The following is a 13,698-nucleotide window of genomic DNA, read 5'->3' as shown; positions in this document are numbered from 1 at the left end:
CTGAAGGGAGCAGAGGGTAGGGATCTCGGCTCTTTGGGGCCCAGGAGCTAGGCTTTTTTAAGAAGATTTCAGAGGTGGGGCACCTGGGGGGCTCAGTTGGTGAAGCTGTCTGCCTTCTGCTCAGGTCATGATCCCAGGGTTCTGGGATCGAGCCCCACATCGGGCTCCTTGCTTAGCGGGGAGCCTGCTTCTCCCGATCCCTCTGCCCGCTTGACTCGTGCTTTCTCTCTCGGGTTTTATCTCTTTAAATAAATAAATATTTTTTTAAAAAGAAGAAAGGGATTTAAGCTGGTCAGTGACATAATCTGATATACATTTTCAAAATAGGATTGTGGGGAAAGTGGTTCAATCTCTTATATGTTCTGTGTTTAAAGAAAAAAATCTATTTATTAATGAAAAACATAGGATCTAAATCAATAGTATCACAATCCCCCCAAAATTATGGGACTCTCCCAACAAGATAGTTTTTTTTCCTTATTCACACCCAAGTAGTCTTGAGGTGGGCAGCCCAGGGAAGACCTGTACACCAAGCACTGGGGACACAGGCTCCTTCTTTAGCTCTGCTATGTGAGACTCTCAGGCCCAAGGTCCCCTCATGGGCCAGTGTGGCTGCTGGAGCTCTGGCCATTACTTCTGTATTCCACTCAGCAGACAGAAGGAAGTAATAAGGAACGGCACCCCCCCCCCCATTTCAGGTCCCTTCCCTGATGTTGCACGTCCCCTTCCATTGCCAGAACCAAGCCACAGGACACCTCTAGCTGCAGGAGAGCTGGGAATTGCAGCTTCTCTTCTGGGAAGCCATTTTCTGAGCTAAAAATCAGCAGTCTGTGATAGAGGGGAAGGGAAGAACCACCGGGGTGGGGGGTGACCCCGGATCCTGCCACCTTTGCCCTGGCTGCCCAGGACAAGGATACAGATGCCCAGAGACGACAAGTGAAGTCATTCCCACCCTGCTCTCAGGAGGGGTCATGGCTTCAGGAGGAAGCCACCTGTCACTGCTCTCTCCACTACTGGATGTGTCCCTCTGGGCCAGCCTGCCACCCACTCACTCTGTTAATGGCTATGTGACATTCCCAAACATGGACGGCCCTAACTCGGTGTCTCCATTATGGTGGATACTCTTTATTTCTGGGGTCCAGAGTCCTCTGGGGCTCACTGCATCTTACTGGGTAGCCTCAGTGGGTCACGTCTCTCTGGGGGACTGTGGGAGGCGGTGCAGACACCTGCGTATGTGCGCACGTCACACTACCTGGCCCGTTACCATCCCTGCCAGGGCATGTCTACGTGACCTTGGCACATGCCTCTCCTGTCTTTAAAGTGGGTGTGATGGCACAGAAGCTCCTTACGAGGCTGGCCTCCTTCCTCTGACCTTCTGGACATGGAGTGGCCACTCCCACCTCCTGGCTCTGACCCCCCATCCAGTGGGAGCTGTGGTCCCTGCAAGGAACTGACGGAGGCACAGAGCCTCGGCCCACCCGCTGCCATGTCACGGTGCCGCCAGGTGGGCGACAGACCACTGGCTGCCGGGGTGTGCCGGTGCTGTGGCTCTCCCTGGCGGTAGGCATGTGCGGGCCGGCCTGGGCCCTGGTGGCAACCGGAGCTGCTCCTGGCCGCAAAGCTGGCCTCCTGGGGCAGGACCGAGCGAACACAGGTTCACTCAGCTGGGTCGCATGGGGCGTGCCATGCCACCTTTGCCCCACTGGCCCCTCCCTGCAGAAAATGGAAACACCACCTGCAGGGTCCATGCCTCGTAGAGACAGAGGGGCCGGAGAGCCCGAGACTTCCTAAGACTCCTGTTCAGGAAACATGGCCTGTCTGCATACATATCCTCCTGGGCCCCGGAGTGACGCACTGTGCTCTCCCTGTGGTAATGTGGGGACACGGCTCTGGGAGTGGCGGGGGCATGGGGGCAAGACCAGGGTCCCTCCTCACCAGGAGGGATGTTGCTCTGGTGGCCTAGGCTCTGTCCTTGGTGTCAAATGGGCTGGGACCCTTCATCTTCACAGCATCCCCGTTTGTCAGACAGAAGCATGTCCCGAACCACACAGCTCCATGGACACGCTGTGTGCAGGTGCGTCTGAAGGTGTGGGCTGCCTGGGCGCCTCAGGGTCTCTCTTCGGGAGCCTGGCCAGCCCATCCCTGCCCGGCCCGCGCCCTCCGCGGGGACACGCCCCATCAACACTCCTCCACGGACCCACAGCTCCGTTCAGCACCCCGAACCCGCCTTGGCTGTTCCTGCTGGTCTCTGCAGGAGGATCTGAAACCCTTTACGTCTGTGCTGGGAACAGTCTGGGAAACTCACAGTGCCCAGGCCAGCAAGGATGACACAACAGAGCCTGGAAGTCCCTCCCTGGGGATTCTCAAGGGAGGCAGGCCTGGAGGGGGGCCCCAGCTGGGGAGGTCTGGCTGCGATCCTGATCCCAGAAAGGTGAACTGTGGGGAGCTACAACCCCAGGTGTAAAGGCTGAATTGTGACACCAGAATCCTTCCCGACTTCCTCCTTGGGGATGGAGCAAATGGTGAATCTCAGCTCTGAGCCGCTCTGGGGCCCACAGGAGAAACCCAGTGTCGCCCAGCCTTCCGCCTGCAGCCCCCACGCGGCCCAGCAAGACCCTCTCACCTGCTGAGGGGGTGCCCTCCTCTCTCTCCTCCTGCCCCCCAGCCTCCCCTGCCCCCTCAGGACCCTCTTTCCTGGCTGCCCTGTCTCTGGCCCCTATAGGAGCCAGCTCTGCCCCCTGGGTGGGAGGGGGGACCGCTTCTGTGTGAGAGGCGCTAACATTTTAAAATCGGGGTTTCCAGCTGTGTGTCAGCAGTCAGGTATGGGTGCTGTGCCCAGACCTGCCCTGCCCCCACGGCACTGTGGAGTCCCGCTCACAGCCCCTGAAGCAGGACAGAGGGAGAGACGGAGGTACTGGCCACGTCTCCAAGCTTCAGTTCCTTCAGCCTCCAACTGGGCCGTGGGCAGCTCCTTCAGAGACCAGCACACTCTGGGACAGCTGCCCGCAGGCGGTGCCGCCACCCAGTGGGCGCTGCCGCTCCCCACACCAGGGAGGAGAGAAAGGTCTGCAGGTTTCCAGACCCGGTTTAGTGGAAGATCCCTTTTCTGCCCCTGGTGACTTGCATTTTCCATGCCTTCTGTTTCACTTATAATACTGCTCTCCCAGCAGGGGTGAGGCACCCGGTGGGGGAGGGGCGTCTCAGCCTGGAGTGTGGCCAGGACCCTGAACAAGGCAGGCCCTGGGTCCCCACCCCCACAGTGCCCACTTGCTGGCCATGCAGATCTGGGGGAGCAACCCATCTGCTGTTTGGATGGCCCACAACTGTCCCAGGGGTTCTGAGCTTGTCCTCCTGGGTCTCTCCCCAGCTGCGCCTGTTTCCTCCCTCACCAGGTGATGGGGGAGAGCCCACTTCCCAAGGCTGTCAAACAGTAATGTCCCTGGCCCCAGGCAGGGCCCCCACACAAGCCGGGCTCCAGCTACAGCCCCCTCAGTCCGGAAGAGGGCCTGGCTTACAGTAGGCAACCCATGATGGTCAGGGTGAATGCGCAAACCTCCAGCCCTACCGCCTAACTTGCTGCTGCCTGACCTGGGTCACTGCTGCTGACATCTGATGCCAGTTTATGGGGGGGAGGGGGAGATCAGCCCGCAGGGCCTAAGAAGACCACTCCCCTTCAGGGGAGTCTAAATTGAGAAGTCCAGCCACCTGCCCCAGCCCACAGGGCTACCATGGCTCAGGGTTACAGAGTCCCCGCAACCTGGCCCTGCTGGGCCGTGAGAGGGACCACGGCATGCCCCAGAGCAGCCCGTGGCCGTGCGCGCCGCATACTAGCGGTACCCGGGTGGACACATCAGTAGATACTGTGGCAGAAGTGGGAAGGGTAAAAACCAGCTGGGCCTGGCCGGAGGTCAGGACCGGAGGACACAGTGGCACGAGCTTCGCAAACCAGCGCCGGGAGGTAACGCCCGGCCCCTCCCGCCCCAGCGGCCCCAGCCTGGCTCCGGATGTCTGGGAGCGGCCCGCGTCTTGCCGGGCGCCCTGGGAAACAGAGCCTAACTCCGCCGAGGGCTGGGGGAGCCGACGCGCTCTGGACGCCCGCCGCGACCCGCCTGGGCACCGGGCGCCTCCCCAGGCGTCGGGTCCTGCCTCCCGCTAGGGGGCACGGAGGCTGCGCCAACAGGGCGGGGGCCCGCACCAAATTGGCCCAACCCGAGGCGACCGCCCTCTGCCTCCCCTCCCCTCCCGGGCGTGCAAGAAGCCAGGCTCAGAGGCTGGGGGGCCCAGGGTGCGAGCCGGGCGCCCGGGCTTCGCGGCGCGGGGAGGACACCCATGCCGCGGTAGCGGCGCACTCCCCTTCCTGGCGCGCCCAGAAGTTTGCGAAGTGGCCCTGGAAAGGCTGCCCCTTGGCCTCGTTTCATGAATTAAAAGTGTTCACGACGGCGGTAGAGCCGGACGTGCAGCCCGCGCGAGGCCGGGGCCTGGGGGAACCGCATCGACCCCGCTGTCCTCACCGGGGAAGGAGGGGTCCTGTGGGTCCCGCCCGCCAGCCCCTGCCGGGGGCGGAGTCCGGGGGCTGTGGGGCGGGCCGGAGGCGGAGTCCGGGGGCGGGCCGGGGGCGGAGTCCGGGGGCAGGCCGGGGGCGGGCCGGGGGCGGGCCGGGGGCGGGCCGGGGGCGGGCGCTCAGCCGGGTCCCCGCGGCCCAGGCGCGGGCGGCGCTCAGGCCGGGAGCGAGGTGGCTCCGGCGGCCGCACCATGGAGTCGGGCCCCGAGGAGTACGAGCTCAACGGCGACCTGCGCCCCGGCTCACCTGGCTCCCCGGACGCCTCGGTAAGCCCCGCCCCGCCCGCGCCGCTGTGCGATTTTGGCCGGCGCGCGCCCTCTCTGGGCCCTGCGCCGGCTGCTCCCCGGGCACCTGGGGGCTCCGGCCGGCAGCGCGGCGCTTCCGCACTGCGGGGTGCCGGGGTCCCCGTGCCCCGTGCCGTCAGTCCGAGCGGTGGCCCCGGGGCTCCGGCCACCCCGGCAGGGGCGAGGGTCCGGCCGGGAGGCGCCCACGCGGAGCCGCGCGGTGGAGGGGCCTGGGCGCCACCTTCCCCCGCCTTCCGCGCCAAGCTCTAACTTCGGCCCCCGCATCTCCTCCCGCTGCTGCGCGCCCGGGCGCGCAGGATCCCAGCCTCCGGGCCCCAGGCCAGCAACGGGCAGACGGTTACGTCACCCGCCGTGTCCACCGCGACTGCACTATCCGCTGCGTGCCCCGGTAGGGAACCTGGGGCGGCTGTGGTCCCCGCTCTTGTCCCCACCGCCGGCCCCCGGGCAGTGGTCCCGACTTCCACTTGAGAGGCGGTTGCGCCCCTTCGCCCCGGGGTCCTGCCCCGGGGGTGTCATGCCCTCTTCCCGGGGCCCAGAATTTCCCCAGAGCCTTTGTTGGTGGTGCAGTCCTGGGCATGGTCCTCTGGTGACTTGTTGACTTTGAGCATTCTTTCACTTTCTGACCCCCTGGGGATGGGGGCAGGGATGCCAGGTCTCTCAGCCGTGCGAACCAGACTGGGGCAGTGCTGCCCGAATGTGGGAGGACACATGGGGTGAGTGAGGCACAGGTGGCAGGGACAGGTCCTCCTGTGTGCAGGTGGCCCCACGCAGTAATCCTGTCCATCCTTGCCTGTTCTTGGCAGAAGCTTCCTGGGGCTCAGCCTCGGTGCTGACCCTTCAGTAAAGCTTGACAGCCCTCAGGTGGCACAGGACTTGTCCCTGACTTCGTGGTGGGGAGACCCAGGACTGAGGAGGCCCTCATGCAGCCTTGCCCTGGTATGTAAGAACTTTGGAGCTGAGGGCTGTGTGTGCTTGGGGAGGCTGGCTCACCTCTCAGGGCCTCTTGTGCACGGTCTGAAAAGAGAAAACAAAATGCCCCTGCTTGCCTTTGGGAAAGTCAGGTAACAAATAGGGCAGGTGGGTTGGAAGGGAGGGATCCTGCTCACCTCCCAACCTGTGGCTGTGCCTTCGGCTCCAAGCCTGTTCTGTCCCTCTCGGCTTTGGCCATGCACCTGCAGGCTCCCATGCATCTTGGGCCCAGGAAGGTCAGGTGGGGTCACTGTGTTGGCCCTGGGACCAGCCTGGGGAGATGTGGCTCCATTGTCACATTGTCACTGAGCTGCTATCTTAGCTTTGAGACCAGCCCTAATGGAAAGTGCTAAGTTCCACCTATGAGAGGTTGGTAGTGGAATCAGGAGGGTTCCTGCACTTGGGGACGTGTGCACTGGGTGTTGCAGGGCGGGGGTGGGGGTGGCATGCCGGTCCAGTGTAGTGGTAGGGGGTTTCTCCATTCACTTTCCTCCAGGAAGGGTGGGCAACCTCAAGGCCACTGCTCCCGCTGCCTGGGGCCTGGACGCCCTGACACCACCCCCAGCCTCTGCCTTGCCCTTCCCACCTTCAGGACCTGTCTTGTTGTGTTTTTGAGTCAGTGACTCTGTGTCTCAGTTTCTCATCTGTGACCTAGGATGATAGCAGTGTCTTTCTCAGAGAGCATGGTGAGGACCTCCTGGGCTAAGCCGTGTGCTGGGCACACAGTCATCACATTACTACGCGCCGTACAGGACCCACTCCTGGAGAGGACTTTGGGGCAGCACCTTCCCCTGTCGCGGGACCCTGTGGATGGGGGTGAGGGTCAGGGTGGGAAGAAAGTCTTGCTGGGGTAAGGGGAAACTCCTGGGGTCGTCAGACTTACCACCCAGAGTGAGAGCGCTGGATGGCAAGGTGGATGGTTAGGTTGGTCCTCTATCCCCGGGGGCACCCCTGAGGTGGGGGGACTGACTGGGAGGCTCAGGTTGAGGACCCCTGTCAGTCTCAGGACTCCCACTGTGGGCCACAGTGGGGCAGGTCGCTCACCTTCCAGGGTGGCCTGGCTCCAGGAAGAGCCCCACAGCAGATGAACCCCACAGGTGCCCCCCCACACCTGTGCCTGTGCGCCCAGGACTTCTCAGAGACCAGGCTGTCCAGCTTCCCTGCAGGAGGGGCTTGTGGCTGGAGGCAGGAGAAGTACTAAACATCAATTTTACTGTGGCCCTTGGCTGTGTCATGCCTGCTGTGTTTTGGCATGGAGACACCTGCCTTGGCCCTGCTGTGGACACTGGGGTCATAGCAGGGAGGGAGCCGGACAAGCTGGAATGTGGCTCCTGGGCCACATCTGGGCTGTGCAGACTCAGCTTCCCCAAGGGAAGTTCACTCTTTTCCTCACTTCTGCTTTCCTAGCAGATCTAGAACGCTCTGGCAGGGTCTTGGCTAAGTTCTAAAAGGCCACCCTGATGTGGCCGCAGGGTCACTGCTGGCCAGTGCTGAGCCCACAGGAAGTAGGTCTACCCAGCCTGCGGCCCAGCTGCTGCGGGAAACCCCTCCAACAAGACTTCCTGCCGGGACACTGACGTGGATCCTGAGACCACTTAGGGCAGGCACGTGCCTGGTGGCCTTCACGCCAGCTCTGAGCGGCAGCCTCATGCCCACTCTCCTGGGCCAGGTGATGGACACTGAGGCCCTGCCAGACCCTCCTAGTTCTCAGGTTCCTCCCCAGAGGCCCACTGGTATGTGCTGCGCCCCAGCGGAGGGGCTATGGTGGGCCAGGATCCGGGGTCCTGGGTCCTGCTCAGCTCACACTGCCGTTTCCTCTGTTTCTACTTTCTCCTGTTTCAGAGTTTTGGTTACAGATCTGTGTGGCTGTTTTGGGAGGTCGTGTGCCCTTGCTGGCTGTGCTCCTGCAGATGGAGGGGCCTCCGCACCTGCAGTCAGTTCCATCTGCCCATTTTGCAGATGAAGGAAGGGAGGCAGAGAACCTGGTTGTGGGATTCAGGGGTGCTAGAGACAGGTGCATGTGGAAGTGCCACACCAGCTCCTAGCCGGGCAGCTGATGGACATTGTGGATCTGGTGGGGGCCTTTGTCTCTCGTCCTGAAAACGCAAAGGTGCCTCTGGGCAGGAGTTCCTGTCCCACACTCTTATGTGGGGTTTGGGGTCAGTAACAGGCAGGATTAGAGAGTATCCGTAACTGAAACCCCTTGGTCCTGCACGAGTTCAGCTCTCATCTCCCAGGGGAGCAGGAGGCTGGGGTGGGTACCCCAGCTCCTTCCATCCAGGCTGGGGCTGGACTGCTGGACTACAGCATCTGTTAAGCTAGGGCAAGAACCCAGTGCTTGCTCAGGTGCACATCTGGGTTCACATATGTCTCAACCCTTCCCCATCCAAGCTGAGGATGCTCGGCACAGTGGCCCTGGGCTAGGTCTTGTGAAGAGCCACCCCAAGGCTTCTGTCCACACAAGGGGGTCCTCCTTGCTCTCTTCTGGCTCTTTATCCACAGGGAGCCTTCCTGGTTTTTAGGGGAACACATCCAGAGCTCACCCAGCTCCTGGGACCACCACCGAGGTTTGGGGAAGGCCCTGGGAACACATTAACCAGGGTGTTTGTTCCCTGCACTACTCAGGTCACAGGCAGAGGCCTCTGGGGGCGGTTCCCAGCACAGCTCTGGGAAGTCCGTCAGTTCAGGCCAAAGGCTCCAGCCACCTTCCGACCTCACCCTGGTGGGCTTCCCAGGACCGGGACTTCCCTGGGACTCAGCCATCACCCAGGCCCCAGAGTCCCCCTGTAGGTCCAGGCCCCTCCTCGGCAGCTGTGGGGCTCTGCTCTGCCCCGGGCAGCTCCCCTGAACCGCAGCTCCCCGACTCTGTGGAAAGGGAGGTTAGTGCTCCCTCTCCGTTAGTGGGGAACTCTGTGGGCACCAAAGCTTCCTAGTGTGGCCTAGGGCTGACGGACAGGGAGAAAAGCCAGCTGCGGGGGAGCACGTTGTCAAGGCCGCATGGCCAGGACTGGACTCCCGCCAGCGCCCCCATCACTGCACGGGTTCAACAGGAAGCAGATGGTCCTGTGGCAGGAAGTGCCCTGCACCAGGAGGGGCGTGTGTCCCCGGCCCTGGCATGTCCCCCAGGTCTGTGAGGCAGAGGCTAGGCCCACTAGAACCTCGCGGGTTGTGTGCTCCTGGCCCTGTGGCCCACATGGGAGACTGAGGCTCAGAGGGCGCTGTCTGTCCTGAGGTCACACGGCTGGAGCCCAGGGGTGCCTCCGAGTACACAGCCCCCATAGGCCAGCCCTGACCCCAACCCCCTCTGTAGGGGACTTCTGAGTCCCGGGCCTGCATTCCAAGTGCAGCCCTCACTTGCTCTTGGCTTTGGATGGGTGCTTCCTGCTAGTCTCAGTTTGCCCACAGTGTGTGTGTTTGGGGGGGGCACCACGGAGGAGGGCACCCAGCTGTGCGCGGGGCGGAGGACAGCGAGGACGCAGGGCATCGAGTGTCCTTCTGTATTCATACGTGCATGTCTGTGAAGGGCTCAAAGGGTCTGGAGGGGCTCAAGAGGGAAGGAACTTCCTCCTCCTCCGCAGAGGCCAGCACCGTGAGCCTAGACGTGCATGCGTGTGTGCGTGTACTGGGTACGTACATGTGTGCTTGTGTGTGCCTGTATGTGCTTGCTCGTGCGTGTGGATACGTGCAGACACGGTTATGTTTGCTCATACCCTGTATTTATGTGCCCGTGCTTGTGTGGGTGTGCGTGGTGCACCTGGCTGTTTTCTCTGGGCCTGGGGACCAGAATGAGTACTGTGGTGGCCTTGAGGGAAGGCTTGGTGCTTCTGGCTTTGTGCACCTTAGGAGCACATGCCCAGTGCAGGCCAGCACCCCGGACACCCACCCCTCAGAGGGGCGCACACAGAACGAGGCTTGGCCAGCCCTGCAGCTGTGCAGGAGCAGAGCCGGGGACAGCCTCCGGCGGTGGGAGCACTGGCCCCTGCTGCCTGCGCGGGGACCCTGTGGAGGAGCAGCCGTGCCCTGATGTCTCTTGATGGGAAGATGTGAAGTTGGGACCCCAGCGGGACTTGACTGTGGGTGGAATATTCCAGAAGCAGTGCTGGGGTTTGGGTCCCAGGAGCCGGCTTTCCCTGTTGGGTCTGGAATTTTAAACCCGGTGGATTTGCTGCTTAGCCGCGGTGCTGAGGAAAGGCGGGGCAGGTCCCACAGCCTCTGTTCTGCGCGCCCATTCTCCCTTCCTCCTGGGCACGTTATTCTCGATTCCGTTTAAGTTTAACAAGACAGGCAGCTGGAGCGAACCCTGTCCCGCCCCTGCTCCTGGAGTTCAGGATTTTCTGGGGTGAGATTTCCAGATACAGAAAGTGGAGGGAGCCTCTCACCTGCCGTGTCGGCCCCTCTCAGGGCAGCCTGCCTCCCAGGCCTGCATCTTTTATGACGGGTAGAAACACGAGCTCCGAGTGCCCCGGGAGGCCACAGGGCTGGGCCTGGTGGCTCTGTGACTCCTGTGCATGAGGGCCTGGGCTGAGGGGTTACGGGGAGGACTAGTGAGGGAGGAGGGCCTTCTCCTGCCTCCCCCAAGCTGGCACCCCAGGAGAGAGGGGCTTCCTGGAGGCGGTGACCTCTGGGCGGTGTGTGGAGGGCATGAGGCGTGGCCAGCGGCCGGGCTCATAGGCCTGGCCCTGTTCCCAGGCAGAGGTGCTGGGAAGCCCCGGCAGGAAGTGCCCCGCCCCGCTCCAAGTCCTGGAGGCTCTGTGGGGACAGACCGCCGCACAAATACTGAATAAAAGGCAGGAGGAGGCGTCTGGAGCGGAGGCCTGGGAGCTGCCAGGGTGTCACGTGTGTGCACGCTGAGGTTCCAGGTTGTTTACCTTCGTTGTGCCCAGCTTTTCCTGGGGTGATGGCACCTCAATCAAGTGGTTTAGAATTGTTTGTAAAAATAAAAGCAGTAGCAAAGCTCGACTGTAGCCCTGCATCGACACCATCCGCTCACCCTTTCCCGCCCTGGCCTGCGGCCACTAGAGGGCCGCAGGGGCACCAGGCACGCAGGGAAGGCGCCAGAGGGCCCCACCCAAGGCGGGGGACGGTGGCCTTCTTGTCTCAAAGTGGCTTGTGTGCTGAGCCTCTCCTCCGGGACCTGACTCCCAGGGGCGTCCCGCAGCCCTGTGTGGGCCTCAGATCTGCAGGCCCCACCGAGCCCCACAGCCCTGCCCGTCCCAGGCTGACTGCCCCCTCCCCGCAGCCATCCCGCTGGGGCCGGAACCGGCCCATCAACGTGAACCATTACGCCAACAAGAAGAGCGCCGCGGAGAGCATGCTGGACATCGCGCTGCTGATGGCCAACGCTTCCCAGCTGAAGGCCGTCATGGAGCAGGGCCCCAGCTTTGCCTTCTTCGTCCCTCTGGTGGTCCTCATCTCCATCTCCCTCGCGCTGCAGATTGGCGTGGGCGTGCTGCTCATCTTCCTTGGTGTGAGCCTGGGCTGGGGTCTGGGGGGTGGGCCCTGGGGCAACCCTGCCCGTGATCCGATGGTGCTGCTTGCAAACCCCCCGGGACAGGGTGCTCACCATCTGACAGGCCCCACTCAGCCATGCGGTCAGGATGTGGCTCCCCACTGTGGCCCTCAGAGGGCCCCCCCATGTCTCTGTCCTTCCACCCACCCAAGCTGAGGATATAGAAAAAGGCAGCCCTCAGCGGTCTCCAGGGAATGGATGGTGGTCCTGCCCCCGAGGTGAGGGTCAGGGCTCACCTCCACTGCTGGCTCTGTGACCTGGGGCAGGTACACAGGCCTCAGTTCCCCCATCCGTAAGGTGGGCATAAGGACGGGTCCTTGGGGAGACGTGAAGATCGCCAGACACCGCACACGGGCTCTCAGAACGGGGCTTCCCTGCGTGAGCTCAGCACAGTGTGCCTTCCAGTCTCCAGACCTGTCCCCAGGGCTGGTTCCTCTGCTCCCACGGTGTTCCGGGCCACTCAGCTCTGTGCTGGCGGAAGCATGGCTGCAGGGCTGAGGCCACAGGCCCAGCTCTCACCCCTCATGAGGCCGCAGCCCCAGGGTTGCAGGGCCACGGTGCATTGTCTGCTCCCTTGTGCCCACAGTCAGGTACGACCTCAACAATCCGGCCAAGCACGCCAAGCTGGACTTCCTCAACAACCTGGCCACCGGCCTGGTTTTCATCATTGTCGTGGTCAATATCTTCATCACGGCCTTTGGTGTCCAGAAGCCCGTGATGGATGTGGCTCCCCGGCAATAGGGTTCAGGTGAGCAGAAGGCAGGCTCCCCACTGTCCAGCACAAGCAGACCTCTGTGCCTGGCGTCTGTCCTGTCTGGACCTCACAGGGTGGGCACTCTTGGCCATGTAGCTCCCATGTCCTTGCTCAGAGAGGTGAGCACCCACTCACGGTTGTCCTCCTTGGGAGCAGGAGCTACAGGGAGGCCGGGGAACCCCTGGCCATCTCCAGGGCCAGTGCTGTAGGCACAGCATGTGGCATGTGTCCTGCACCTGGGGCTCTGGCCCCGGGCTGCACACCACAGGTGCATATGGCCTCGAACCTGCCCCCAAGTGAGGGTGGGTGCTGCTAACAGACAACCCGCCAGCACCCCCACCCCCCTGCACCCCGGCCGAGTAGGCGGGACACTGCCTGAACACCCCACTGCTCTGGCCTGGCCGGCAGGTGATGAGGCAGGATCCTAAGCAGGGCCAGCACGTGGCCTGGCTGGGAGCGTCTGTTCTGCCCACACCATGGCTGTTGGCCCCACCTGGGTTCCCACTCCCTACCTGGCTGCTGGCCCTGGTTTATTGTCAGGGCTGTCCCCCATAGAACCTTCCAGATGCCAGCCTACTCCCATGCTCGGGGCATGGTGACCCGGCAGTTTATTAATTGCCGACTGTGTACCCCCAGACGCAGTCCTGACCCTCCCTGACCATCAGCCCGCCAGCCTCTGCCCTCCACGGCCCCCCTTTAAATCCTGACACTGACCCGAGCAGGGAAACTGAGGCTTGCCCAGATCAGAATTGGGCCCTTCTGCCTCTGGAGTCATAGTGGCCTCAAGGCTCAAGTCTGGTAACCACAGTAGTTGGAGGCCCTCACACCCCTCCTCTCCCTTTTTGGCAGATGCCCCCGGATTGCACCCGACCACAGCTACCCAGATCCTGGAGCCGCCTCCCCCTTGAGGCCCATCTCCCTATGGGGGGCACTCCTAGCAACCGCAAGAGCCCAGGCGGGCCCCACTAGACTGTCCTGGGACTAGCTGCCCATGGCTAGGCCACCCCAAGGCCAGTGCAGGTCCTGCTCTGTCCTTGGCTGCCCATTCTCCTGGAGCGTGGCCCAGGGGACAAGTGGGGCAGGGTGGTGGTCACCACGGACACACAGCAGCCCAAGGATGTGGGCAAGGGGTCCCAGTCGGCCTTGGACTCAGGACGTTTCCAGAGTGACAAGGAGACCCCTGTGTCTGCCAGTGCAACAAGGACTTCGAGGCCACATGCTGGGGACCCTTGGCGTCTGTGCCTCCTGACCTGGGACAGGGACTGCTGGCCCCCGCTGGCCACGGCCTCTGCACACGCCTTCCACCAGCATTGACGGGGCCGTGCCCCTGCCCCCCCTCAGGGGCCTGAGCCCCCACATTTCTAAACCAACAATCAATAAAGCTGACGCATCTCTATCCCTCTTGGGCCTGGGCCCTGCATTACGTCCCCAGACCCCCAGCCTGTGAGGGCCACCCGCTGGGCCAGCGTGGGGCTGCAGTCCCAACCAGGGGCGCCTGCACAGGGACCGAGGGCTCTCGCGGTGCCGGCGCCTGGCCTGTCAGTCTGAGTTTGAGGCAGAAACCAGGTTCTGGACGCTCCAGGCTGGCATCTTTTGTTACTGG

General features: G+C 62.8%; 1 protein-coding gene across 2 annotated transcripts; it reads left to right on the top strand.

The window, feature by feature from the left end:
• The first annotated feature begins 4,668 nt into the window (after nucleotides 1-4,668).
• Nucleotides 4,669-13,494, top strand: NINJ1 (ninjurin 1). 2 transcript variants are annotated; one of them, XM_032308051.1, is made up of 5 exons: nucleotides 5,557-5,576; nucleotides 5,667-5,799; nucleotides 11,072-11,297; nucleotides 11,928-12,089; nucleotides 12,945-13,494. In XM_032308051.1, the coding sequence occupies exons 1-4, from the start codon at nucleotides 5,572-5,574 to the stop codon at nucleotides 12,080-12,082; spliced, it is 519 nt and encodes a 172-aa protein (XP_032163942.1). In that variant the 5' UTR covers nucleotides 5,557-5,571; the 3' UTR covers nucleotides 12,083-12,089; nucleotides 12,945-13,494. The 2 variants fall into 2 exon arrangements, with proteins under 2 accessions (XP_032163943.1, XP_032163942.1); XM_032308052.1 differs by lacking the exons at nucleotides 5,557-5,576; nucleotides 5,667-5,799 and adding an exon at nucleotides 4,669-4,824.
• The last annotated feature ends 204 nt before the right edge of the window (nucleotides 13,495-13,698 follow it).

This window comes from Mustela erminea, chromosome 12, assembly GCF_009829155.1.
Source record: "Mustela erminea isolate mMusErm1 chromosome 12, mMusErm1.Pri, whole genome shotgun sequence".
Classification (NCBI taxonomy): domain Eukaryota; kingdom Metazoa; phylum Chordata; class Mammalia; order Carnivora; family Mustelidae; genus Mustela; species Mustela erminea.
The sequence above is the reverse complement of the archived record's forward strand: the minus strand, read 5'-3'. Positions and strand labels throughout refer to the sequence as shown.

Bases quoted from the DNA above. Each gene is read 5' to 3' on its own strand.
- NINJ1 (XM_032308051.1), top strand. The intron at 5,800-11,071 runs GTATGTAAGAAC...CCCTCCCCGCAG, and splicing joins CCTCATGCAGCCTTGCCCTG to CCATCCCGCTGGGGCCGGAA. The intron at 11,298-11,927 runs GTGTGAGCCTGG...TTGTGCCCACAG, and splicing joins CGTGCTGCTCATCTTCCTTG to TCAGGTACGACCTCAACAAT.